This window comes from Scylla paramamosain, chromosome 6 (assembly GCF_035594125.1).
Source record: "Scylla paramamosain isolate STU-SP2022 chromosome 6, ASM3559412v1, whole genome shotgun sequence".
In the NCBI taxonomy this organism is placed as follows: domain Eukaryota; kingdom Metazoa; phylum Arthropoda; class Malacostraca; order Decapoda; family Portunidae; genus Scylla; species Scylla paramamosain.
Window position 1 is genome coordinate 4,538,027 of NC_087156.1, and position 26,612 is coordinate 4,564,638.

At 38.2% G+C, this 26,612-nt stretch overlaps 1 protein-coding gene across 5 annotated transcripts in view; it reads left to right on the forward strand.

Moving 5' to 3' along the window:
- Positions 1 to 8,898: 8,898 nt before the first annotated feature.
- LOC135101243 (protein cueball-like) overlaps positions 8,899 to 26,612 on the forward strand; it is a 50,671-nt gene continuing 32,957 nt past the window's right edge. The window contains exons 1-3 of one of the 5 annotated variants that reach the window (XM_064004927.1): positions 8,899 to 9,148; positions 23,709 to 23,960; positions 25,237 to 25,435. In XM_064004927.1, coding sequence (XP_063860997.1) covers positions 9,076 to 9,148; positions 23,709 to 23,960; positions 25,237 to 25,435 — 524 coding nt within the window. In that variant the 5' untranslated portion in view covers positions 8,899 to 9,075. Of the gene's footprint in view, positions 9,149 to 14,146; positions 14,302 to 14,425; positions 14,634 to 14,864; positions 15,100 to 23,708; positions 23,961 to 25,236; positions 25,436 to 26,612 lie in introns of those variants that run through there. The other 4 variants (XM_064004924.1, XM_064004925.1, XM_064004929.1 and 1 more) reach the window with 4 other exon arrangements.

Sequence of the window (26,612 nt, forward strand, 5' to 3'; positions counted from 1 at the left end):
CTGTCCAAACATTCCGGTCTTGCTTGTTCAAGCACTTGGCCTCTACAAACACCCCTTTCATACATGTACTCTTTTATCCTATCTTTTTACCTTTCAAGTGGCCTCCCTTTCCTAGTACAGCAAAAGTACCGTCTTTTGGCATCCAACATTTCAGAAAACCTGCTGTTTTGGCATTTTTTGCAAAATAGTCTTATTCTGAAAATTATCTGATTTTTCATATTTCCAAAGGATTTTGGCATATGGTAAGTTTAAAAATTATGCCAGAATACCACTATTGTCTGCCATCATATGTAGGGTCTACTGCTGGCTGCAGCACCCATGGGTATGATGGTGTGAGTGGTGTACATGAGAATATTTTTGGTATGAACTTGGAATATATGAATAAAGTACTAGACTGAGGAGGAGAGGAAAAGAATATTAGCAATCCAAAGTGTAACATGCACAAAATAAAAAAATAAGAACATGAGAACATGTCTATTGTGTTTACACCGCCATATTTGTCTTTCCACTCCGTGAATGAAAATTCACCAGTGGTCGAGGAGCAGACTTACCAGCAGATCATTTTAAGGGTGACAAATCCTGCTGCTTTGGAGATGAAAGAGGAGGAAAGTGAGGAAGAAGGGCCAGAGAAAGTTTCATGGAAAGATGCTGCAAAAATCTAAGTTTATTTATCAAGTTTGCTGAGGCCAAACTGGTTTGTTTTCTAGAAATATGCCTTGAAAAGTTTTGTGATTTCTATATAAATATACCTTGGAAACGTTAGTTGTGTTTTCTGCAAATGAGTAAATAAATAATAGCCTATGTTCTCATTTACTCATTACTAATATAGCTGATGAACTTCACATTGATCTTTCAGCATATTCAATGTTTTGGCAACTGTTCAGTCCTGTTAATGCCGAAAGATGGGACTTATACTGTATGTAGTACCTTCAACTTCACTCATGTATGTACATTTTCTTTGTAAATTTTTCACTTTTCATTCACTCAATATGGTCACACCATCTTGATGTGTTTCTTTTCACCCATTCCACCATTCCATAGTTTAGACCACTTGCACTGACACTCATACCACACTTCTCATACACACTCATTGCTCTTATCCTCCCTTGTCACACAAAGCTCATTTCCACTGCACACATTCTTGATTGCTGTGCCCTATTTCATGTCCAACTCTCTGATCCTCTGATCCATACATCAGTACTGACAGGAAAATATTATTCCCTAATCCCATATTCCTCTTTACATCCACAGACACATTTCTCTCTTTCATGTCTCTTATAAGTAATCCTATGACATGCTTACCTTTTGTGATTTTTGTATCTCTTCATCCATCTCACACTGTTTACCTAACACTGTTCCAAGATACTTAAACTCATCCACTTCCATTCACTCCCTTCCCATAACCATCTCACAGCTTCCTACTGGTGGCTCATTTACCTTATAAGGTATCCTAAAGTCACACACCACTTCTCTCGTTTCAAACGCCACTACTTTACCCTTCCCAACATTCACCTTCAGTTTCCATCTTAACATACAACATATGCAAGTTATTTATCACTCTTTGGAGTTCCCTTTCACTCTGCTAGTAATACAGTCTGCAGACAGACATACTACTGCAGCCAATCCCACTCCATTCCATTTCAGACTTGCACCAACATTTCCTGCTTTAATTTCCTTCATACAGCAGTTCATGAAAATATCAAACAACCACAAAGACATTACACATCTTTGGTTCACTCCTTTTTCTGTAGCAAAATTCCCTCCAAGCTCCCCCTCCATCCTCACACATGCACTTGCATCCTTATAAGAAGCTTTAATTCTTTCCAACACCTCCCCTCTTATACAATAAATCTTAAGAACATCCCAAAGGGCTTCCCCGTCTACCATATCATATGTTTTTTTTTTTAAATCCATGAATGCTGTATACAACTTTTCATTCTATCTTAAGTACTCCTTTATTATCACTTTAATTACAAAAATTCCAATCCACACAACCTTTTCCTCTGCATGTTCCTTACTAACCTTTACCTAAGTCACTTACATCAGTTTCTCAGTCATAGACTTTATCTGGAACACTAATCTAACTAATCCCTTTAAAACTATTGCACTCATTCCTATTACCTTTTCATTATATATAGATACAGTGATTCCTTCCTCCACTCATCTGACACTTTTCCCTTCCTCCATGCCTGGCCACATATTATGTGCATCCAATCTAGTACCATGTCACTTCTTTACTTAGTTATTCTAATTATGTCTGCAGCTTTCATACACTTCACTCTAGCTATCAGTTCTCTACCTCCTTTCCACCAATTCCTTTCTGCATAAACTTTTATTCTGTACCTCCTACCCTTCTCTTACTAAATATTATTGTTGCTGCTTATTCATCAACCAAAATGCCTCCTCCTCCTCCTCCTCAATTTCTTTGGCCTCTCTCTCTCTCTCTCTCTCTCTCTCTCTCTCTCTCTCTCTCTCTCTCTCTCTCTCTCTCTCTCTCTCTCTCTCTCTCTCTCTCTCTCTCTCTCTCTCTCTCTCTCTCTCTCTCTCTCTCTCTCTCTCTCTCTCTCTCTCTCTCTCTCTCTCTCTCTCTCTCTCTTTTACAGCTCCTTTCATTTCAGTTGTCCATCTTGCACACCCCTAACCTCTACACCCCAGCTTTTTTATATCCTACCACTTCTGATGTAATCTCTGGAAAGAAACCATTTATTCTGTTACATAAACACATTCACATGACTGTCAGCTTATACCATCAATAAAGCAAGTCAGCCTGTCATACAAATGGATTAGTGTAAGTAATGTTAACTGTTTCCTTAATTTTCCAGAAGGCTTAATACTTTGATATTATTGTTGTGTTCATATTGGTATTTCTAAAAGTCACCTAAAGGTTGTTGGTAAGATAATTGAAAATACTGAAACCAAAACTACTTTTGAAAGTGACTAGAGCACTAGGAGTGCACTAATGAGCTGACTTGCCAAAAGAGGGCAGGAGGCATGGAGCATGCCCTTTAAATCAGCTTAGCCTACAGCAACCATAGTACACATTGAATTAATTTTGTGGCAAATTTTACTTTGTACTATTTGCTATGATTGATAATAAAGGTAAGAAAGTGTTTTATGACAAGACTATTAATTATCCTAATTTCCATATATGTAAAATGTCTATTTTCTTTTCTATCTATCTATATAAAAGGCTAGCAATCCCACATGGGATGGCCCAGTCAAGGCACATACACACACATCATTCACACTCTTAGCCCTGTCAGCTTTCAATTGAAAGGGACACTCTTGCAGCCCACAATACTACATCCCAAGAGTCCAGGCACAACATAGCTGGCCACACATCCACATCAGTGCACAACAACATATACAAAAAAATTCTGATTGGGGCTGAGCAAAATTAGTAATGGTCAATGCCTCAAAACTCAGTTCCTCCATCTATTAACTTGACATAACATTCCAAATAATTATCCCCTCTTCTTCAATGACACTCAACTCTACAATGTAGAGACTACACTAAGTCTGTCCTTTACTTATAATTTAAACTGGAAACTTCACATCTCATTTCTTGCTAAAACAGCTTCCATGAAGTTAGGCATTCTGTATTGTCTCCATCAGTTTTTCTCTTCCCCCTACCCCAGCTGCTTACTCTGTTCAGGGTCCTTATCAGTCCATGTGTGGAGTATGCTTCACATGTCTGGGGGCCTTCCACTCATATTGTGCTTTTAGACAAGGTGGAATCAAAAGCTTTTCATCTTATCAACTCATCTCCTCTAACTGACTGTCTTCATCCCCTTTCTCATCTCCACAATGTTGCATCCCTTGCTATCTTCTACCATTATTTTCTTACTAATTGCTCTTCTGATCTTGCTAACTGCATGTCTCCCCTCCTCCTGCAACCTCGCTACACAAGATTTTCTTCTTTCTCTCATCCCAGTTCTGTCCACCTCTTTAATGCAAGAGTTAACCAGTATCCTCAATCATTCATCCCTTTCTCTAGTAGACTCTGGAACTCCCTGCCTGTTTCTGTATTTCTTCCTTCCTATGACTTGAACTCTTTCAAGAGGGAGGTTTCAAGACATTGTACCCTCTAGAACATAAATAATAGGCAATGCATACTTTTCAGAGTTTGCTAATCCTCACTGGTGTACAAGTCTTTTAAGCCATTCATAGGTACTAGATGTTAGAAATTTAGGTCAGATTTAAAGGGTCACGATTGTCACAGTTCCTCACATTAACCACATTCAGTGCATTTTCACTTTTAACTTCAGATTATGAGGGAAATAGGATCATATTCTGCTGACTAATTGGTTTTTACATTGTTATGCCAAATAATCTTGTAAAAAATAATTACAGTAAACCCTCATTATACAGGACCCTGTTATGATGGATTTCCGCATTTAAGGGACATGTATGGTCTACGGACCCTCCATCAGATTTGCCAGATAAATGGCAGTAAATAAGGTGGAGCGTGTGGCCTATGGCCAGAATATTAACTTTGTATTATTATTATTGATAAATTCACTAAATGCTTACAACACACATTCCACAGTATTTTAAATCATGTTTGTCATCATCACAAATACTTTATTACACTGTGGTGTGTTGGCATGTTTGGAGCTCCCTTCTAGTGGAGCTCGACCTGGTAAGAAATCCTAGTAAGCGGCAGTGGCAGCGAGGAAATGAGTGAGGATCAGAGGGAGGGAGGGTGTAGGTGGTGGTGAGCACACACTGCACTAACCAGGGTTGCACTGTCTGCCATAATTATGGTATTTCTGTCAAAATTTTGGTGTTTGTCTACCATCTGCCATACATTGTCCACCATACACAATGCCATAATGTAAAGAAAATGTCATAAATTTCATATTGCTGTATAATAATCTGGGCTGACTGGCAGAGCAACCCTGGCATCCACACACTACATCTGCCTCAGTTTATGGTTCAAGAGAACCATATAAAAGGAGTTTGTCATTTGGTACTGAGGTAGATAATTAGTGGGAGTTTCCTTGTGTAGCACGCCCTAGGCAAGCATCAACTTTGGCAGCTTCCACAGTTAAGAACCACTGCATTAGTGTGTGAAGATCCACAACCTGGCTTCAATGAACAGACATATTTTATAGTTAGTAGTTAATTTGTATTACACAAAAGGCCTTTTGGCAGACTTCCCAGCTTTTCAGTCCATAGTAGTAGAGTTTCATATGTTTTTGCTGCCCCACTCGACGCACAATGGAGGGATACACAATTCTTTTGAGGTGGTCCCTTGACCAAAAAAAAAAAAAAAAAAAAAAAAAAAAGCAGAACCCACTGTCCGTGGTTTCATTTCATATCCTGAAATATGAAAGCAAAATAATTAAAAACGATATCCTATGGCATTATCATATACATTGGAAATGATGACCATGATGATAATTATGATTATGCTACTGCAGCTGCTGCTGATGATGACTATGATGATGATGACTGATAATGATGACCATGACAATAATAATGATGATGACAATGATAATGATGATGATGATGATGGAGAGGAGGAGGAGGAGAAAGAGGAATTCTTCACGTAACCATTAAAAAAAATATATACATCAATGAATGTTCAACAACCCAGTGATGATAAGTGTCACATTTGTTCCCTTTTCTCCAACATGAGTAGGTGGGAAGGGTGTTAAATAAAATCTGATGTACAATTTACATTTCCCACATTGCGTAAATGATTTTGAAACAAAAACCAGCCTTCTTGGCCTTAAGAATACTGACTTGTGGATTGTTATTGCCTTGTGATCTTTATACCTTGGCTGACCTTGACCATGACATGTGCCATTTAGGATCAAAATGTTTCCATCACCAAAACGTATGCTTATGTACCAAGTTTCTTGTGTCCTTCCACAGCTGCGACAAATATCTAGAATTTGAGAAATTTTCCCCTGATTACCTATCTTGCAGTATGACAGTGTCAAGAAGGACAAACCTACGTAGGAATCTGTCTACGAACAGTAATCTCTTTTGTGTATGTACATTGCGTACGTGTACGCAATGTACATACACAAAGTACATATCAAAGTACATATCAAAGTACATATCAAAGTGTCAGCGATTATTGTTGCAATAGCGTGACCATGAAAATTAACGTACCGATAATGGGGACTTAGGTGGCATTACTTCGTATAATATATGTGCGCCGCAAGACAGTGGTATGATTGGTGCCTGATCTAGGCCACGATCAGTTCCCACTTGTCAGGAACACTACACTGATATCGCGTGGCAGTGGCACCGTTCTTACAACATTCCCGACCGAGGAACATCTTTCAGGCTGAGATGTGTGCATAAAGAGAGCATCGTTCCCTAAGAGCCAATAGGACATTATAAAACGCTTCCTGAAGAATGTTCAGATTTTTCTCATACCCTTATCATTATGGTGATGCTGATAAACGCGTGTGTAGCCATTACTCAGTTTTACATGTAATGCAGTACTTTACAACGAGGAAGAGTGTTGTCTGACTTGAGTCACGTCCAGGGCTAGCCGGCATCTTCGTTTTTTTTTTTTTATCACACAAATGTTGTTTGTTATATGTATGTATATGTTTTAAAAATAGATAAATAATAATAATGCTGATGAAAAATAGAGAAAATAGTTTTTAATGTATGCTGTTTTAGCGTTATTGTACTTATATCAGCTACTCCCTTGAAGAGAGAAAATTGCCAGTATCATGTTCTTTCCTGAAATAGAATACACTATAGTAGTAGTAGTAGTAGTAGTAGAAGTAGTAGTAGTAGTAGTAGTAGTAATTGTAGTAGTGGTGGTGGCGGTGGTGGTGACCACGTGGTGGTAGCAAGAGCAGAAGAGGAAAAGTAAAAGTGAAATGGGTTTGATATCTTCTGTATACACTTAAAACAATAGAAATTCAACTCGTTAAATATAATCTTATCATTTCGATAAGATATGTTCGAATACTGAAGAGAAGGTCTTTCTAAGATAAGGCAGAAATGTGATCACAGCTTCCTTGTTTAAGAATGAGAATCTGATACGTTGGGTATAATTACCTTGCATTGTGCTAATGTAGACATTGCACATGCATTATCATTGTTGTCCCCTTTGCTTAATAATGAAGCGTCTTTCCTTTTGTACCATTGGACATCTACCCGTGGTACGTCAAAAGTGTCATTAAGAGAGGGTATCAGCCCATCAGGTATTGAAAATCTTAATATCATCGTGTGTTTAACGTCTTCAACAATAAGAGAAACTTTTAACTTCGGATTGCAATGAACTATGCAAGATATTTCGGTCAGAGTGAATAACGAGTACATGATCGTATTATATATATATATATATATATATATATATATATATATATATATATATATATATATATATATATATATATATATATATATATATATATATATATATATATATATATATATATATATATATATATACACACACACACACACACACACACACACACACACACACACACATTTATTATTATGGTTTATCATTACTTTTCAGTTAAATCATAACAATATCGAGAGAGAGACATGTGCATGAGCTTATCATTAGACGCAATTGAATGCGAAGCGTGTAGGGATCACCGGGAAGACATTAGAAAGGCACTTGGAATTAGGGATCACCGGGGAGAGATTAGAAAGTCACTGGGAATAACTAGACAAGACTGAGAGATAATGAACATGTGTGTGCAGTGGACCTAGCGATGATGTGTGAGGTGAAATTTATACTCATATTTCACTCCCCTTAAAGTTGTGATAACCAAGTCACTGTATGACTTTAGATGGAGCTGCTCCATGTGATTACTTGAGGTAAAATTGGCACGAAGGTTAGAATAGGTGAGATTGCTATTAACCTAAACTGATTGCGCATTTTGTCGTGGCCGAGAAGAGAAATATACTCTTAACTTGCGTCTATTATTTAAAAGCAAATTAATTATCTGTAAAAGGAGACATGTCTGCTAAATTTATTTGATTTATAAAGCCATTAATTTCTGCATTCATTAGATGAAAAACCATATTTTAGTCTAAGGCGAGAGTAAAGGATTAGGTGACATGTAGGCTGCTTCCTATGCAGACAGCATAGCCACTCCTGTGATAGCAGCAGAATAAAACAATTCGGTACAAGGTTATATGTACTTTTATTCATAACAGTATTGAGTATTGATTTAGATAGTTCCATTGAAGGAATGTGCTCACGAAAACCAATTTACGTAATTCCACGTGACCGGATTTTATGAAAACTATCTTGTATTTATATTTATTTATTTATTTATTTAGAACTTATAGGTACTTATTTATTTATTTTTTGTTGCTGGAAATGTACTGCATGCTTCTTCTTTTTTTTTTGTGTGTGTGTGGGAAATATTAGTGACTTGTGTAGGAAATATGGCAATACTTCAACTTTCGTAGTTTTGTACATATGACTACGCATCCCTTTGTTGGTCTCTCTCTCTCTCTCTCTCTCTCTCTCTCTCTCTCTCTCTCTCTCTCTCTCTCTCTCTCAGCGTCCATGTAGGGATAAATAAATTGGGACAAAGATAGAGCCTGAAGATTTTACTTTGTCCACAATGAGCGTATGAATCTTTTGAGATTTTAGTTGAATGTTTCGTCATAAGCAGTTTTAGACTGGCAAGAAGTAAAAAGTCAGTGCCTTCCATACGTCTTCATTTACGCTTTCGTATATGTTGCTATTAGTGATATATATATATGTATATATATATATATATATATATATATATATATATATATATATATATATATATATATATATATATATATATATATATATATATATATATATATACATATATATATCACGTACTTACAACATATGCAAAAGTATGAATGAAGACTGCATGTAAGGGGCGAAATCAGTAGGGAGGGAGCGGGAGGGAGGAGAGGTGGAAGTGGTGGCTAACCCTCCAAGAGTGTGGGACAGCCTGCTGTCTCACTGGCAGGCAGCTTGCAGAGCATTGCAGCAGTAGTGGGCCGATGGTTGTGGGCTTGTGGCCACTGCCCACTTGTCAGTGAGGTTTGAGAAGTCTGCGAGTGAACATCGCATCCCCCTTCACAATGTGGCAAGAGAAAAAAAGTGTCTTCTGGCTCGTGGTGGTGTTATCGTTCGTCTCTACAGTGCTGTCCACAGGCAAGTGAAAGATAAATTAAAGGACTTACAATCGATGTATATCTACGCTGTTTTGCATTATATGTCATAGAATGTAACACTGAGATGTACGGCTGAAGCATCAATTTTGATGATGTTTCGCCATTCTGCGTGCTGAGGGTCGCACGTTCGCCAGGCAGCCTCTTGTTATGGGGGCTCGATGACGGAAGGGGAAATTTACTCCTGTGATTTCAAAATAGGTTCTTTTAATTGACTTGCAGAATCGTGATATTAGTTTCTTCATGTGTTAATTGTCAAATCTCTCTCTCTCTCTCTCTCTCTCTCTCTCTCTCTCTCTCTCTCTCTCTCTCTGCATATAAAATGTATTATATATATATATATATATATATATATATATATATATATATATATATATATATATATATATATATATATATATATATATATATATATATATATATATATATATATATATATATATATATTAAAGTTATTTATTCTATTATTTATTTATTATTATTTTTCTTAAGGAAAGCAGATTTTGCCAGACTTATTCTACTCGCATTGGTGACTTGCTTTTCATGCAACAACTTTTTTTGGGATCAGTTGCAAATCTTGCCTTCTCTTTTAGGAAATACTTCATCTAGATAGATCTTCCTTCTGGCTCCCACTTTTATCTTTTCTTTTGCTATTCTTTTTCATTCATTCTTCCTGTGTCGAAGTCATTTAGGACCTAAGTCGTGCCTTTTTTGTAATTATTTTTTGACTGCTAATGATGACATTCCAGTAATTTCTCTGGTATTTCTGATTCTGACCCTTCTAGTTTTATTAGCAATTGCTATCAGGTTTTTCATTTCTGATATTTGCATCATATTTCAGACACTTGATGTTATTATTCAACTTTCTGATTTATATATCAATGTTAATTTTCGCACCAAGACGATTCAAATATTGTTTTGTGTTTGTGTTGATATATTCGTATCCTTTAGCACAGGATATAATGCACATACAAACTTGTACTTCGGTATTCTCTCAGTTATCTCCTTTTACAACCACAATTTGCCAGATATGCTAGATGTCACGTTCGTCTTCTCTAATTATATTAGTTTACGTAATATTGTTTTCTATCGTAATGATTAGTATTTTTGTCTTGAATGTTGATGCGTAACCCTGCATCCTCAAAACATCTATTCCAGCAAATCGTTAGAAATTTCTCCACAGCTGTGTTGTACTGTTACTGCAACATGTTATATCATATGTGGATGTACGCACACCTGCATGCGCATCCTCTTCTCCGTGATTTTCCATTCTCTTTATATCGTTTAATGATGCTGCTCATATACTGTCAACAACAATGGAGATAGCATGTTTCTTTGCTTCACTCCTGCTGTTACTTCAAATCAGTCATCCTTCTCATATCCAGTTTTAAAAAGACATATATAATATATATATATATATATATATATATATATATATATATATATATATATATATATATATATATATATATATATATATATATATATATATATATATATATATTGAAAGTGTATATGAGCAGGAGATTCTCTTTCAAACATGTTTAGCTGAAAGTGATGGTAGGTTCTGCAATTTGTATTTTCTTAAAGAACTTCTCTTTTTCCTTAAAACTGTCCGATTTTCTTCCATGTGTTGTGTGATGACATCTTCATAGTGTGTCATCTCTGCCATATCGCGATTTCGGGTCCGTGACCCTTCTTCAGTGGCTGCGGTGGGATGCTTCTTTTTCGATGTTTAAGGAGAGAATGAGTAGCTCGCTAGCTGGTCGGAGAATGAGTAAATACTGGCAATTCCGATCAGCTACTCATTCTCTCCTCAACCATCGAGAGTGAAGCATCCCACCTCAGCCACTAAAGAAGAGTCACGGACTCGAAATCGCGATATGGCAGAGATGACACACTAAAGATGTCATCACACAACACATGAAAGAAAACCGGACAATTTTAAGGAAAAGATAAATTCCTTAGAGAAAATCTAAAATGCCCATACATGCATTACGTATATAACTTTCTTAACTAAGTACTTTTCATTCCATATTCCTCCAGTTGACATTTCCAAAAGCTTCTCTCTTGGAATCAAATTAATTTTTTTTCAAGATTTATGAAAACATAATGCAATTTTCTTTATATTCCAAACATTTTTCGATAACCATTTTAAAGATATAGATGGTATTCGATGTACTTCTGTCTTTTCTGTATCTAAATTGCTCTCTTAGATTTTGCTTTATTACCGTTCTTGTTCCCTTTCCAAGAATTCCTCTATAAACTTTAACAACATGGTTGATGAGAGAAATACCTCAGTAATTATAGTAATTTACAACTGGTTACAACAAAATGAAGAGGTGCTTTAGAAGAATAACAAACGATCCGTTATTGTACGAAGCAATATGGAGCAGGGACCAGTTACAGCTATGAGCTTAATTAATTTGACTTTAGAAGGAGTCCTCGAACGTGAAGCACTGACGCAGTGCTGCCAGATAGAGGGAAGCTTCAAGGAAATTGTTGGTGCTACAGGGGAATAGAAAGAAAAAAATCTTAATACACTAAAATGTAGCGAAATTCGAAAGAGGCGGAGATTATCATCATAACTATCGTCATCAGCTTATAGCATTCCACTGCAGATAGAAATTAATCAGAACCCTTCTTCTAGGTCAGGCCTTAAAATCTGTGGATATGATTCCGTACTGATTCTCTCTCTCTCTCTCTCTCTCTCTCTCTCTCTCTCTCTCTCTCTCTCTCTCTCTCTCTCTCTCTCTCTCTCTCTCTCTCTCTCTCTGTCTGCGTGTATATCTTGTAGAGCAGCGGTTCTCAACCTGGTGGCCATGGCATTTTAGTGGGGGCCATGGCGGGCTGTTACAAATTATGCATTTCTAAATAATAACTTTTTCCCCAACGAAATTCAAGTTTGCTTGTGTCCGCTAGTCTTTTGTAGTCTAGTGATGTAAGTTAAGCATATCACAGAAATCTATCAAATACAAGATAATAATGACTGCCAACTTTATAATAAAGCAAAGGTGTTCTCATCAACATTCAGTTATTATTATTATTATTATTATCATTATTATTATTATTATTATTATTATTTATGTTATTGATTGATTGATTGACTTTTTTTTTGCCTTTTTTGTCGGGATTTTGGAGAAAAATGAAGGAGAACCACACGAATGTTGAAAATTCATGAAGGGGGAAATGGAGAGAGAGAGAGAGAGAGAGAGAGAGAGAGAGAGAGAGAGAGAGAGAGAGAGAGAGAGAGAGAGTTGAACAGGAAAACGTTGCTGGTGAATCTAGGGAACTTTTGATAGCTGTATCTGACGGCACTGCAGTGGCGTCGTATTCGTAAACGTATCAAGACATGAGCGTTGGAAATTTCATTCAATAACACTTAAGTGATTTTTAGGTGCCAAGTAGCGTCTTCAGTACGGTGTAACCCTGCTGACAATGTGATGATAATGTCAATAGCAAGGAAGTAACTGCAAGACAGCCATCATTAATGCTTACCATGCCTTTGACATCATCCTTATCAGCATGTCTCCATTTCAACCATTATCCCGCGTATATTCTGCCACTACGACTACTACTACTAGTAGTAGTTCTACTGCTGCTGCTGCTGCTGTTACGACGACGACGACGACGACGACGACGACGACGACGACGACGACTACTACTACTACTACTACTACTACTACTACTACTACTACTATGGTGGTGGGCGCTTTTTTTTTTTTACAACTGCACCAACCCCATCACATTAGATTTACAAATGCACCGACTTGGCACTACAACATTATTATTATTATTATTATTATTATTATTATTATTATTATTATTATTATTATTATTATTACTGTATTTCTATTGTTATTCTTTCTTGGGCATGAATTGCTCTCAGTTGAGTAAATCTCATTAAAGAAAAATGTTTTGGTTAACATTTTTCTATGTAGGGATATATATATATATATATATATATATATATATATATATATATATATATATATATATATATATATATATATATATATATATACAGGATCGGGTAAAGTATAGGGAAATATGAAAAATGTTTACAAGTCATTTCACAAAGATTAGGTTACGTTTCGCTGTAACTCGTGCAAAAGAAAAAAAAAGGAAAATTTATCCCACACTTATCTACATCTTTACACAGTATCATTATCAAATTGCTGAATCCTTTTCTAATTTTGTTTTAGTGACATCTATGCCTTTTTCTCATAGAAGATGTATAATGTAATAATGCTGCATGTGGGAATTTTGTAATACATGATGGCTTTATTAGGTTGCCCTAAAAAGAATATCATCACAAGTGTAAGACCATCTATCTATAGTTCTGGCAGACAGGGTGACATCTCCCTTAAGAAATTATTCTTAGGAATGCTTCGCAAAGACAGTAGAGTGGGAGTGTGGTGTTCTTGTTTCTTCTTTCCCTAATTATTCCCCATCAATGGGGAGTTTTCGCTGTTCTTACAAAAACCTTGAGTTTGTAGCACACAATACAGCCACAGTCAGTTAGTATTGTATACGCCTTCTTTCTTGCTTACTTTAATTTCATGCACAAGGAATCTCTTATCTAAATATAATCATATCGCGTGCATTACCTGTTAAGTTTTATTAGGTTAGTACAACTGAAGAATTGTTGCTTTACATGGCTGTCATATAAATGTAAAGCTAAGTTCTCTCACACATCAAACCTGTTAAAAAAATTCCAACAATATATATGCTTGAAGGCTAAATTAAGCACATGGCTTGTGAATTTTACTCTCTCTCTCTCTCTCTCTCTCTCTCTCTCTCTCTCTCTCTCTCTCTCTCTCTCTCTCTCAAAACTTATGTACTGCAGTTTTTTTTTTTTTCTGTGCAATAAGTTCGCTATGAAAATACTAGAACTCTTCTACAAGGTTTCAGGCTTTAGGGAAATTTTCTAGGGATATTTTTGAACATGTGCGGACTCGACTTTCCCTTTCTCCGTTGAGCCTTGACTGAAGTTGACTCCGCCTTCTTCCTTTAGTCTCCCGCTCTCAGTGGCCACATGAAGTAGTGAGTGGGTGCTCGTGACGTTGTTTGCAATGGCCAGTTTACTTCAGAATGTTGTGTGGCTATTATTCATATCATTATCATCATCTACTGGTAAGCTATAAGTTCGAATGTGTTTTGCTTTGAGTCAAGTTGCTCGGGAAATCTAGTTGGGGATTGGTAGACCACATTGGTACCGATGATGAAACCTCCATTCTGAGCCAGAGGCCGGTCACGTACTCCCCCGGCCGCCTCTGCAAATTGGCCTTCTTGCAGTGACTCATGATAGCCTCTGTTGAAGACAGATTAGTGGTGGCATAGACGAAAATTATTGACGTGTTGTTAATAAGTGTTTGTGTTGTTGCGTAACTTTTGGCTATGCTCCTAAACTTATCGCGCGACTTTATCACCGGTTTCGTCTGCAGTGCATTCCGTGCTTTGGTTAGGTAAGAGTAAATGCATGTTAGGACATGTGCCAGATGGTTAATAGGTGGGTCTAGTTTTGTTGATTTTATTTTATTGAAGGCCTGCATGTGGGTTTCTGGTTATTTATTTTTTTTATACATTTAAATTCTTATGTATTTGGTTTGATTTTTTTTTATACTGATAATTTGTTCAGTCTATTTCCGGATCATAGTGACGCAGTAGTATAGTGTAGCATGCCTTCAGCTTATTTGTTGGTTCAGACATGGTCTGCCTTGCATTTTAGCCGCCGTCATGCAGTTATTAGTAGTTAGGCAATGTTGCCCTAAAGTAAAGAGGCGTCCTTTTTAATTAGGTTGTCTTTTCACAAAGGCAGAAATCGAAACATGGGTTTCAGGCAAGATGTTTAACCATGGCAGTTCCTACCACAAGATAAAATTAGGTCACACGTTTTGGGAGTTGAATTTTCTGCTAGTCCACTATAATCAGGTAATACTTTAGCTTTTTATGTTTTATATCTACCATGACTGTAAATTTGGTTTTCAAGAGTGGATATCTTGGTCTTCTTTGAAGTAATAGTGCTGGTGCTTTTGCTGTTACTATGATTTGTTTCAGTTTGAACACTGCTATTGCTCAGGGTTAGACATGAGTCAGTAGACAAGGAGTATCCTGGTTATGCACTAAAGAAACACACACCTCCCATACAAACACAGATTGATCTAAAGGTGGGATAAATCTTATTCCATGAGAAGGTTGCAGATGACTATTTAAGAATATTAACATTTACTTTGCTAAGGAAGGGTTAAAGTTTTGCTGTTATATATTTGATGCATGCTGATGTCTTAGTCATATACAGTGGAACTTCGGTTCATGAATGTTCCCGTTCACGAACAAATCAATTCGTGATCAGATTTCTCAAACAATTTTTGCATCGGTTTATGAACAGTGTGGGAACAGTGTGCAGGGTGTTTGTATATTCGCACACAAACACCCTGCAAACCCTCTCATTTGGCAAGCATGCGCTCATTTGCACAGCTGTGTTTTGGGCCGCCTGCTGTGAGCATTTTGATTATCACACACTAGCAAGTCTCTCCAGCATTGGTTGTAGCTTGTCACTGATTTCAAGGTCAGGTATCTTCCCAGCTGTTTGATGGGGGTTAAACCTGAGTCCCCCTACTCCCCTCCTATCTCTAACCTTTCAGGGTGGTTGGAAAGATGATTTGAGAGGAAAAGATAACATCCTACCTTGTGTCAAACATGCATTGGTTAGAAGGAAACATTGGAGCATATGAGTCTGTGTAAAGCAGGAACTGTTGTGCTACTCATTACAGCACGTGCTCTGCCATCCCATCACATTTCACCTTGTGTTTTGGTGTCTGGATGCCCCAGAAAGACCTTACCTGCTACAGACACGCTCATATGGTGTGAGGTTGTCAAGACTCCCTGGATCACAGATACTGCACTCAAACAAGGGACGTGAGGTAGAATTAGGGAAGCACATGCTGTCTTGAGCAGCGCAACAATCTCTGCTGCACAAACTTGTATGCTCCTATGTTTTCTTCCAGCCAGTGCATGCTTGGTGCAAGGCCAGACTTTGTGTCTTTTCCTTTCCAACCAAAATTTCATTCTATATTCCTTGTCACAAAAAGCATTCAAAATGGGAAAAAAAAAAAAAATGCAATAGTTCTGAGGCTGGAATAGAATAATTGTGTTTACATTAATTTCAATGGAAAAAAAATATTTTGGTTTGTAAACTGAGTCATGGAAAAGATTAAGTTTGTGAACTGAGGTTCCACAGTACTATGTATGACAAATTCCACACAGCATAACTAATATACACTTGTAGGCAGGTTTGAGGCTTCCAAAACCTGGATCCCAGTACAGTATCCACTGGTGTTTGTTTCTTATGCATTTTTGTCTGTAAGAGGTGGCATATCAGCAGAGTGTGGCTTCCCCCTCTTCCATGTTGTCTAGGGTTGGGAAGCCCACCAGGTGAGATAACCCAAGTCTCACCACTCTACTCTCCTTCATCTGTTTCTGGAATTCCAAAGTATCTTAAATTCACAAAACACATTCTTTTAATTTGTTTGGATTATTGGCATTTTCTACTTAAGGAATGCTAAACGTATTGATATAAAAGCTCAATGTGACAGCTGTGTACAGTATTACATGGAAGTTTTGTATGATGACCAAAAAAGAAAAATCTTTCACCAATTATGATAGCAAAACAATTTCCAGATAAATTTTGGAGCATTCTGAATCAATCTGCTTTCTCTTTTCCCCCAACCTTTTTTATCCACCTCCCAGGTTTAAAAAAACAACCTTTGTCACCAGCACTATTTTATGCTAAATCACCTAAGCTCTATATTTTGTTTATGAATTTATTATTTACTATTTATCGAAATTATATGAGATCTCTACCTATGTCATCTCAGTTGTTAGTGTGGTAAATCACAAATTATATATGAGTTCTACATGATGCATTTTCTACAAACTTGTTAGCTACCTATCCTTGCTTCTGGCCTCTGCTTACTTGATCTTTAATGCGACTATTAATGTAATCTAACAGCAGTGGGGCTCCTTCCCTTCAAATCCCCAGGAGTATTTTTGCATTCATAGCTTAGTTGATATTAAGTCTTTTGACTATAATATGGTGCCTTAAATCACATTTTAGGACATTTGTAATTTTACTGGCAGACCTACCTGCATTCATGTGTTTGCATTCTTGATCTGGTTAGTTACATGGTGGTGTTTCCATATTTCCCTGACAAATCATGTATATATATTGGTAATGACAGAAGATGTAGTGTAGTGAACGGAAGTGATACTCTTTAAGGGGAAGATTATAGAATGTCAAAAATTTATGTTTAAGCATATGTATCTATTATGTATTTATCTATTTATCTGACGTCTCACAAACCTGGGAGCCTCCCCCAAGTTTGTGACCAAGGCAGTTCCTATAGCAAAACTCTCTCCCAATTCACCTTCAGCCCTGACTCATGCACTTGCATTCCTATGAAAAGCATTCATTCCTTCCAACAACTGCCTTCCTACACTATCAATCTGAGGAGCATCTTGAAAGATTCTCTTATCCACCCTCTCATGTGCTTTTTCAAGGTCCATAAATGCTGCATAGAATTTTTCTCTCCTCTCTTTATTCCTATATTCCCATACTTCTCTCCCATCTCTCTCATAACTTAAACATTCTTTGATTTATCTTTTCACTCAGCTTCCTATCAAACTTATCATTTGATACCTTTTTACTTTCTCGTAAGTTCCTTCACTTACCAATTCTCTGTTGTTTCACTCTAATATCCACCAGCACATGTTTTTGTAAAATGTTCTCATACTCTCTTTTTTCTTCCAGCCTCTTCAGTCTCAGTTGTCCATCGTGCAATTCCCTTACTCCTATTCTCAAGCTTTCTACACCTCACCACTTTTGCTACCTGTAGTCACTGTATCCTTGAATACAATCATCCCCATTAACCACAGTTTCAGTTGTCCTGAGAAAGGTTAGGGTGCATGGGATAAATGGGAAGGACTGGGAATGGATAAGGTCATGGCTAAGTGACAGGCGATAGAGTTGTAATAAACAACTCTAAATCCAAGTGGGGTCAGGTAATTAGTGGAGTGCCACAAGGATAAATTTTTGGTACATTGTTGTTTTTAATACATATCAGTGAGTTCGATAGTAGAATTAGTAGTGATGTTAGTAAATTTGCTGATGACACGAAGATAGATAGATTCATTAGGTCAGAATCGGATGCCATCACCTTGCAGGCAGATTTGGATAGGATGAACGAATGGACAGACAGATTTTTTTTTTTTTTTTTTTTTTTTTTATGTAGGAAGGATACTGGCCAAGGGCAACAAAAATCTAATAAAAAAAAATGCCCACTGAAATGCCAGTCCCTTAAAAGGGTCAAAGCAGTGGTCAAAAATTGGAGGATAAGTGTCTTGAAACCTCCCTCTTGAAGGAATTCAAGTCATAGGAAGGTGGAAATACAGAAGCAGGCAAGGAGTTCCAGAGTTTACCAGAGAAAGGGATGAATGATTGAGAATACTGGTTAACTCTTGCGTTAGAGAGGTGGACAGAATAGGAGTGAGAGAAAGAAGAAAGTCTTGTGCAGCGAGGCCGCGGAAGGAGGGGAGGCATGCAGTTAGCAAGATCAGAAGAGCAGTTAGCATGAAAATAGCGGTAGAAGACAGCTAGAGATGCAACATTGCGGCGGTGAGAGAGAGGCTGAAGACAGTCAGTTAGAGGAGAGGAGTTGATGAGACGAAAAGCTTTTGATTCCACCCTGTCTAGAACAGCAGTATGAGTGGAACCCCCCCAGACATGTGAAGCATACTCCATACATGGACGGATAAGGCCCTTGTACAGAGTTAGCAGCTGGGGGGGTGAGAAAAACTGGCGGAGACGTCTCAGAACACCTAACTTCATAGAAGCTGTTTTAGCTAGAGATGAGATGTGAAGTTTCCAGTTCAGATTATAAGTAAAGGACAGACCGAGGATGTTCAGTGTAGAAGAGGGGGACAGTTGAGTGTCATTGAAGAAGAGGGGATAGTTGTCTGGAAGATTGTGTCGAGTTGATAGATGGAGGAATTGAGTTTTTGAGGCATTGAACAATACCAAGTTTGCTCTGCCCCAATCAGAAATTTTAGAAAGATCAGAAGTCAGGCGTTCTGTGGCTTCCCTGCGTGATATGTTTACCACCTGAAGGGTTGGACGTCTATGAAAAGACGTGGAAAAGTGCAGGGTGGTATCATCAGCATAGGAGTGGATAGGACAAGAAGTTTGGTTTAGAAGATCATTAATGAATAATAAGAAGAGAGTGGGTGACAGGACAGAACCCTGAGGAACACCACTGTTAATAGATTTAGGAGAAGAACAGTGACCGTCTACCACAGCAGCAATAGAACGGTCAGAAAGGAAACTTGAGATGAAGTTACAGAGAGAAGGATAGAAACCGTAGGAGGGTAGTTTGGAAATCAAAGCTTTGTGCCAGACTCTATCAAAGGCTTTTGATATGTCCAAGGCAACAGCAAAAGTTTCACCAAAGTCTCTAAAAGAGGATGACCAAGACTCAGTAAGGAAAGCCAGAAGATCACCAGTAGAGCGGCCTTGACGGAACCCATACTGGCGATCAGATAGAAGGTTGTGAAGTGATAGATGTTTAAGAATCTTCCTGTTGAGGATAGATTCAAAAACTTTAGATAAGCAGGAAATTAAAGCAATAGGACGGTAGTTTGAGGGATTAGAGCGGTCACCCTTTTTAGGAACAGGTTGAATGTAGGCAAACTTCCAGCAAGAAGGAAAGGTAGATGTTGACAGACAGAGCTGAAAGAGTTTGACTAGGCAAGGTGCAAGCACGGAGGCACAGTTTCGGAGAACAATAGGAGGGACCCCATCAGGTCCATAAGCCTTCCGAGGGTTTAGGCCAGCGAGGGCATGGAAAACATCATTACGGAGAATTTTAATACGAGGCATGAAGTAGTCAGAGGGTGGAGGAGAGGGAGGAACAAGCCCAGAATCGTCCAAGGTAGAGTTTTTAGCAAAGGTTTGAGCAAAGAGTTCAGCTTTAGAAATAGATGTGATAGCAGTGGTGCCATCTGGTTGAAGTAGAGGAGGGAAAGAAGAAGAAGCAAAGTTATTGGAGATATTTTTGGCTAGATGCCAGAAATCACGAGGGGAGTTAGATCTTGAAAGGTTTTGACATTTTCTGTTAATGAAGGAGTTTTTGGCTAGTTGGAGAACAGACTTGGCATGGTTCCGGGCAGAAATATAAAGTGCATGAGATTCTGGTGAAGGAAGGCTTAAGTACCTTTTGTGGGCCACCTCTCTATCATGTATAGCACGAGAACAAGCTGTGTTAAACCAAGGTTTAGAAGGTTTAGGACGAGAAAAAGAGTGAGGAATGTACGCCTCCATGCCAGACACTATCACCTCTGTTATGCGCTCAGCACACAAAGACGGGTCTCTGACACGGAAGCAGTAGTCATTCCAAGGAAAATCAGCAAAATACCGCCTCAGGTCCCCCCAACTAGCAGAGGCAAAACGCCAGAGGCACCTTCGCTTAGGGGGATCCTGAGGAGGGATTGGAGTGATAGGACAAGATAAAGATATGAGATTGTGATCGGAGGAGCCCAACGGAGAAGAAAGGGTGACAGCATAAGCAGAAGGATTAGAGGTCAGGAAAAGGTCAAGAATGTTGGGCGTATCTCCAAGACGGTCAGGAATACGAGTAGGGTGTTGCACCAATTGCTCTAGGTCATGGAGGATAGCAAAGTTGTAGGCTAGTTCACCAGGATGGTCAGTGAAGGGAGAGGAAAGCCAAAGCTGGTGGTGAACATTGAAGTCTCCAAGAATGGAGATCTCTGCAAAAGGGAAGAGGGTCAGAATGTGCTCCACTTTGGAAGTTAAGTAGTCAAAGAATTTCTTATAGTCAGAGGAGTTAGGAGAGAGGTATACAGCACAGATAAATTTAGTATGAGAATGACTCTGTAGTCGTAGCCAGATGGTGGAAAACTCGGAAGATTCAAGAGCGTGGGCACGAGAGCAGGTTAAGTCATTGCGCACATAAACGCAGCATCCAGCTTTGGATCGAAAATGAGGATAGAGAAAGTAGGAGGGAACAGAAAAGGGGCTACTGTCAGTTGCCTCAGACACCTGAGTTTCAGTGAGGAAAAGAAGATGAGGTTTAGAAGAGGAGAGGTGGTGTTCTACAGATTGAAAATTAGATCTTAGACCGCGAATGTTGCAGAAGTTAATGAAGAAAAAGTTGAGGGGGGTGTCAAGACACTTAGGGTCGTCGACGGAAAGGCAGTCCGACCTGGGGACATTTATGGTCCCCTCCCCAGATGGGGACTCCGAGGCTGGTGTAGGAGTCGCCATGATTTTAAAATTTTTTGAGTGAAGGGTGTGCGTGTTATTAGGTGCTTGTAGTTTTGTGTGGAGGAAGAGAGTTGTCTTTAGAGGGCAGGCTGTGACTGCCCCCTTGTGTTGTGAGACACAAAGGGAAACGTTCAGTGAGGTCACAGCTGGGTTTAATGATAAGTTCACAGCACCCCCTGAACAGTGCTTTAGACCTCACTGGGAGTAATTATCGTTTCGGCAGGTGTCTACTGCAGGTGTCTACTGCAAATGCAGTTTAATATCAACAAATGCAAAGTACTTAGCATAGGTAGAAGAAATCTACACAGTAGGTACCCAATAAACAACAAAGCTCTGGTAGGTTCATGGTACAAAAAAGATTTAGGAGTTGTAGTTATCTCTGAACTCCATCCAAGAAAGCATTACATAGAAACAGGGCAAATAGGTTATTAGGATTAATTTTTAGTAGTGTTAAAAGTAGAAATTCCAAAGTAATATTAAGATATCTAGACTGTTGTGCAGTTCTGGTCCCTATATTACAGGAAGGATATAGGTCTATTAGAATCAGTACAAAGGAGAATGACAAAAAGGATACAGGGGATGAGGAGTATTCCTTACGAAGCAAGATTGAAGCTGTTAAGTTTACATTCTTTGGAGAGATGTAGGTTAAGAGGGGGAACTGATAGAAGTCTTTAAGTGGTATAAGGATTATAACAAGGGGGACATAAGCAAAATTCTTAGAATCAGGATAGAACAAGAAATAACAAGTTCAAGCTTGAAAAATTTAGGTATAAAAAAAGAGATAGGAAGGTTTTCAAATAGTATGGTAGATGAATGGAACGGACCCAGTAATTAAGTTGTTAGTGCTGAGTCATTAGGGAGCTTTAAGAGAAGGTTAGACAGATTTATGGATGGGGATGATACGTGGAGATAGATATATTTCATACAGGGACTGCCATGTGTAGGCCTGATGGCTCCTTGTAGCTTCCCTTATTTCTCATGTTCTTACATATTGCTGCCAGCCAAATTCAAATAAGAGAAGAGGCAATGAGAGGCAACCTACCAGTGTTTCTCTCTCTCTCTCTCTCTCTCTCTCTCTCTCTCTCTCTCTCTCTCTCTCTCTCTCTCTCTCTCTCTCTCTCTCTCTCTCTCTCTCTCTCTCTCTCTCTCTCTCTCTCTCTCTCTCTCTCTCTCTCTCTCTCTCTCTCTCTCTCTCTCTCTCTCTCAGTTAATTGATAAATAAGATGTTTAACCTTGTACATGTAGTGTTTCTTTACTAAAAACAATGTTTTGGGCACTCAACGTGGGCATTAATTTTCCTCTGATTTTCTTTATTTGTGGGTTTGTCTGTTACTCGGTCTCCCTGGATGACATTAAATACCATCCTTTTATTTGTTCCTAACAAGGGATGATTGCACATAACATTAAATACCACCCTTTTCCTTGATCCCTCCTAGCTTCTCTCAGTTTTTCTCATATTCCTCTTGTTGCACTTTCCTGCCCAGCCCTTCACCAGCCACTCCTGCATGCACTCTTTCTACCATCATTCCTACCATACTCACATTCACCTCTCATTTTCACTTTCACTTCTCATTTTCACTTCTAAGTACCTCAGCATAGTATTCACTTCTCATTTTCACCTTTAAATACCTCAGCATAGTGATCTGACCCATCACATCCTTCCTCAGTGTCTCATCCACTACTACATAGTAAATAAGGTTCTTTTGTTTACCACTTTCATCCCTCCTCCTCCTTGTGTGCCTGTGGATTATTTCATGTTGGAGAAGGGTATTTATCAAGAATCATCAGTCTACCAAGTAGTCCCATTCTCATTTATATTCTGACTAAATATGTGACTAAATACTTATCAAAGTATTTAGTCATATTTTTGTAATTGGATTGTAAGAATTATTATAGAACAATATAACTGTTGTGTTGGGCACAGCCACTAATTGTAATGAACCAGTTGGCATCTGTTGGTGATGTGTATCAGGTCAGATTGAGGAACAGCTAGTCTGCTCATCAACAGTCAGTGCTACAGAGGCTGACTTTAGAGGTGCCACATCTGTTATGGATTGGTAGTTGTAGTTAGCTTAAGGATTATTCCAGTGACATTTTTCAATCTGGAATATGTTGATGATAGGATTAGAATACCCATATATGAAATTTGAGCATGACAGTCTTTTGTAGCATTTGTTTTAAATGATGTTTTTCCTCCTTTTAGATTTGGCTGCCGTCTACAGAGACAAGATCCTAATCCTTCGTGATGCTGACTCTATCCATCCTGACTCTTTGTCATGGGAAGACATCTTTGTGGAACTCCCAAAACCATTGTCTCTTCCTGTGGCCCTTGCGCATGATGTGGAGACCAACAGACTCTTTGTGGCAGATACTGATCCCAAAGAAAAAGCAAAGATTATTTCCATTTCGCTCAATTCAACATTTGGAGTGGTTAACATGACTACTGCTGTCGAAAGTGAGTTTTTTCACTCTAACTTTTATTCTCATGTTTTTAATTTTTTCCAGGTTTACCTTCAGTGTGTGTGTGTGTGTGTGTGTGTGTGTGTGTGTGTGTGTGTGTGTGTGTGCGTGTGCGTGTGCATTACAGTAAGATCTTGATATAACAAACTAATAGGAGAATGCCATTTAATTTCAAACAAAAATATTCAATATTCAGTGATTCTTATAGCAAAACTTTTTTAACAAGCTCATATTCAAGGAGATAGTCTCCATTCTTTGGTGGGTTTTGTGGGCAAAATATGTTGGTATCAAAGTGCCACTTTCCTTCACTGTCTTGCCCAACAGTGATCTGTCTGCTCCCTCCATTCTCACTCCTTTCCTATGTGACAAAGAATTGAACCCATTAGTTGTGCTGGCTATGTCATGAGCCTTCTCCACTACTGTAGCTTGTGAGTGTGTGTGGATGATTGGTGATGTGAGGCTGTGAGTAGCTGTTGTGTGGCATGACCTCACATTTGCCTCGTTTTTTGTTTTGTTTAGTTATTTATTTATTTACGTATTTGTTTATTTATTTATTTATTCATTTTTAAAATTTTTTAAATTTATTCCACTGAGGTTTATCTGTGTCATTGTCTACCTTATCCTAGCACTTATGGAGGCCTTTGCTGTAATATCATACTCAGGTTGTTGCTTTGGCCTAGACTGATACAGGATGCAGACTGAAGGGACCTTTCCATAAGTGGGGAGCGACAGTGGTAGTGGTGATGGTGGTACAAGGTGACACTGCTGCTACTTATCCTTTCTTCTTTATTTTCCCTTCTAGCTTCACTGACTTGTTTAATTCACTATGGGGTGAGATATCCTGCTCAGTTAAGTAACTCAAAGAAGTTGTAAATATGAGTGTGTCTGCACCACTTCCACCATTACCATCACCACCACCACCATCATTACTGCTCTTCTCCACTTCAAACTAGTTCCCTGCCTCAAACAGCTATCACCTCTTGTATGTATCACAGCATTTCATCATTATTATAGTCAGTCAGTTCAGTAGTGAGGACAGCCTGTACTGCATCTATGGTGACCACGAATTGGTTTCAAAGTCCATTAAATAGGATGCTTGTTCATTGGGTTTAAGAGATTCACTATATCTAAATTTGCTATGTTGCTGTTGCTGTTCATTGTATCAGGGTTTCATTTTATTGGGAATGGCTTGTATAAGTATTTTTTGGAAGAATATGTATTTAGGATTTCCTGCCTTTGTGTTTGAAGAAACTTATGTTGTGTTTTTTCAGGCACTTCGGTATCAGTGGTAGAAGGGATGTCATATAGTCCACGGTCAAAACATATCTACTGGACTGATGCTACCCATCATTATATTTACAAGGCCTCAGTACAAAGTGAAGATGGCAGTTTTGTATCCACACCAGTAGTGATGGAAATTCTAGGTGACAGAATTTCACCTCGTGGATTAGCATTGGATGTTTGCAATGAGTAAGTTCTAAAGTATCTCTCTCTCTCTCTCTCTCTCTCTCTCTCTCTCTCTCTCTCTCTCTCTCTCTCTCTCTCTCTCTCTCTCTCTCTCTCTCTCTCTCTCTCTCTCTCTCTCTCTCTCTCTCTCTCTCTCTCTCTCTCTCTCTCTCTCTCTCTCTCTCTCTCTCTCTCTCTGTTAGGAGGAATGTAGTAATTGTTCAAATGAATTGATAGCCATTGATAGTCACTAATGAAAAAAATGTTGAATTCTTGAATGTTAATTTTTTTAGAAAACTCCTGGACATTTGTAGAGTTGCAAGGTATGCAGCTGATTTCTTGGTTAGACAGACTTTAGGTGTTAATGAATAACCTAACCACATATACACAGGCCTGAATACACTGTAGATTACTTAACCGAATTAGTCTTTGTGATGGAGTGGAGTTGTAGATTTGACATGTGCTGTCAGTAGGAGACTTGACTGTGTACTGTCAGTAGGAGACTTGACTGTGTACTGTCTGTAGGAGACTTGACTGTTTGCTGTCAGTTGGTTTGAGTTGAAAGTATGATCATGGGATGCACATGCTTATATCCAGGAGTTGCAGTACCTTCATGACCCTGGATCACCACTAGTTATTTTTTATTAATAATAGAATAATAATAATAATAAGAAGAAGAAGAATAATGATAATAATCTTATTTCAGTTTAATGCCATACATATATAAAATATAGATATATACTAAAACCTGAAAGATCTTTCTAAAAAAACAGAAATAGAAATTAAAAATATATATTTTGTTTACATAATGCATTTTTATTTACTTATTTACTTTATTTACTCTCTTGAAACCTCCCTCTTATAAGAGATCAAGCCATAGGAATGTGGAAATACAGAAGCAGGCAGGGAGTTCCAGAGTTTACCAGAGAAAGGATTGAATGATTGAGAATACTGGTTAACTTTTTTTGCATTAGAAAGGTGGACAGAAGGAGGACAAGTGAGGAGGCAGTAGACACCTGCTGAAACAATAATTACTCCCTGTGAGGTCTAAAGCACTGTTCAGGGGGTGCTGTGAACTTATACCCAGCTGTGACCTCACTGAACATTTTCCTTTGTGTCTCACAACACAAGGGGGCAGTCACAGCCTGCCCTCTAAAGACAACTCTCTTCCTCCACACAAAACTACAAGCACCTAATAACA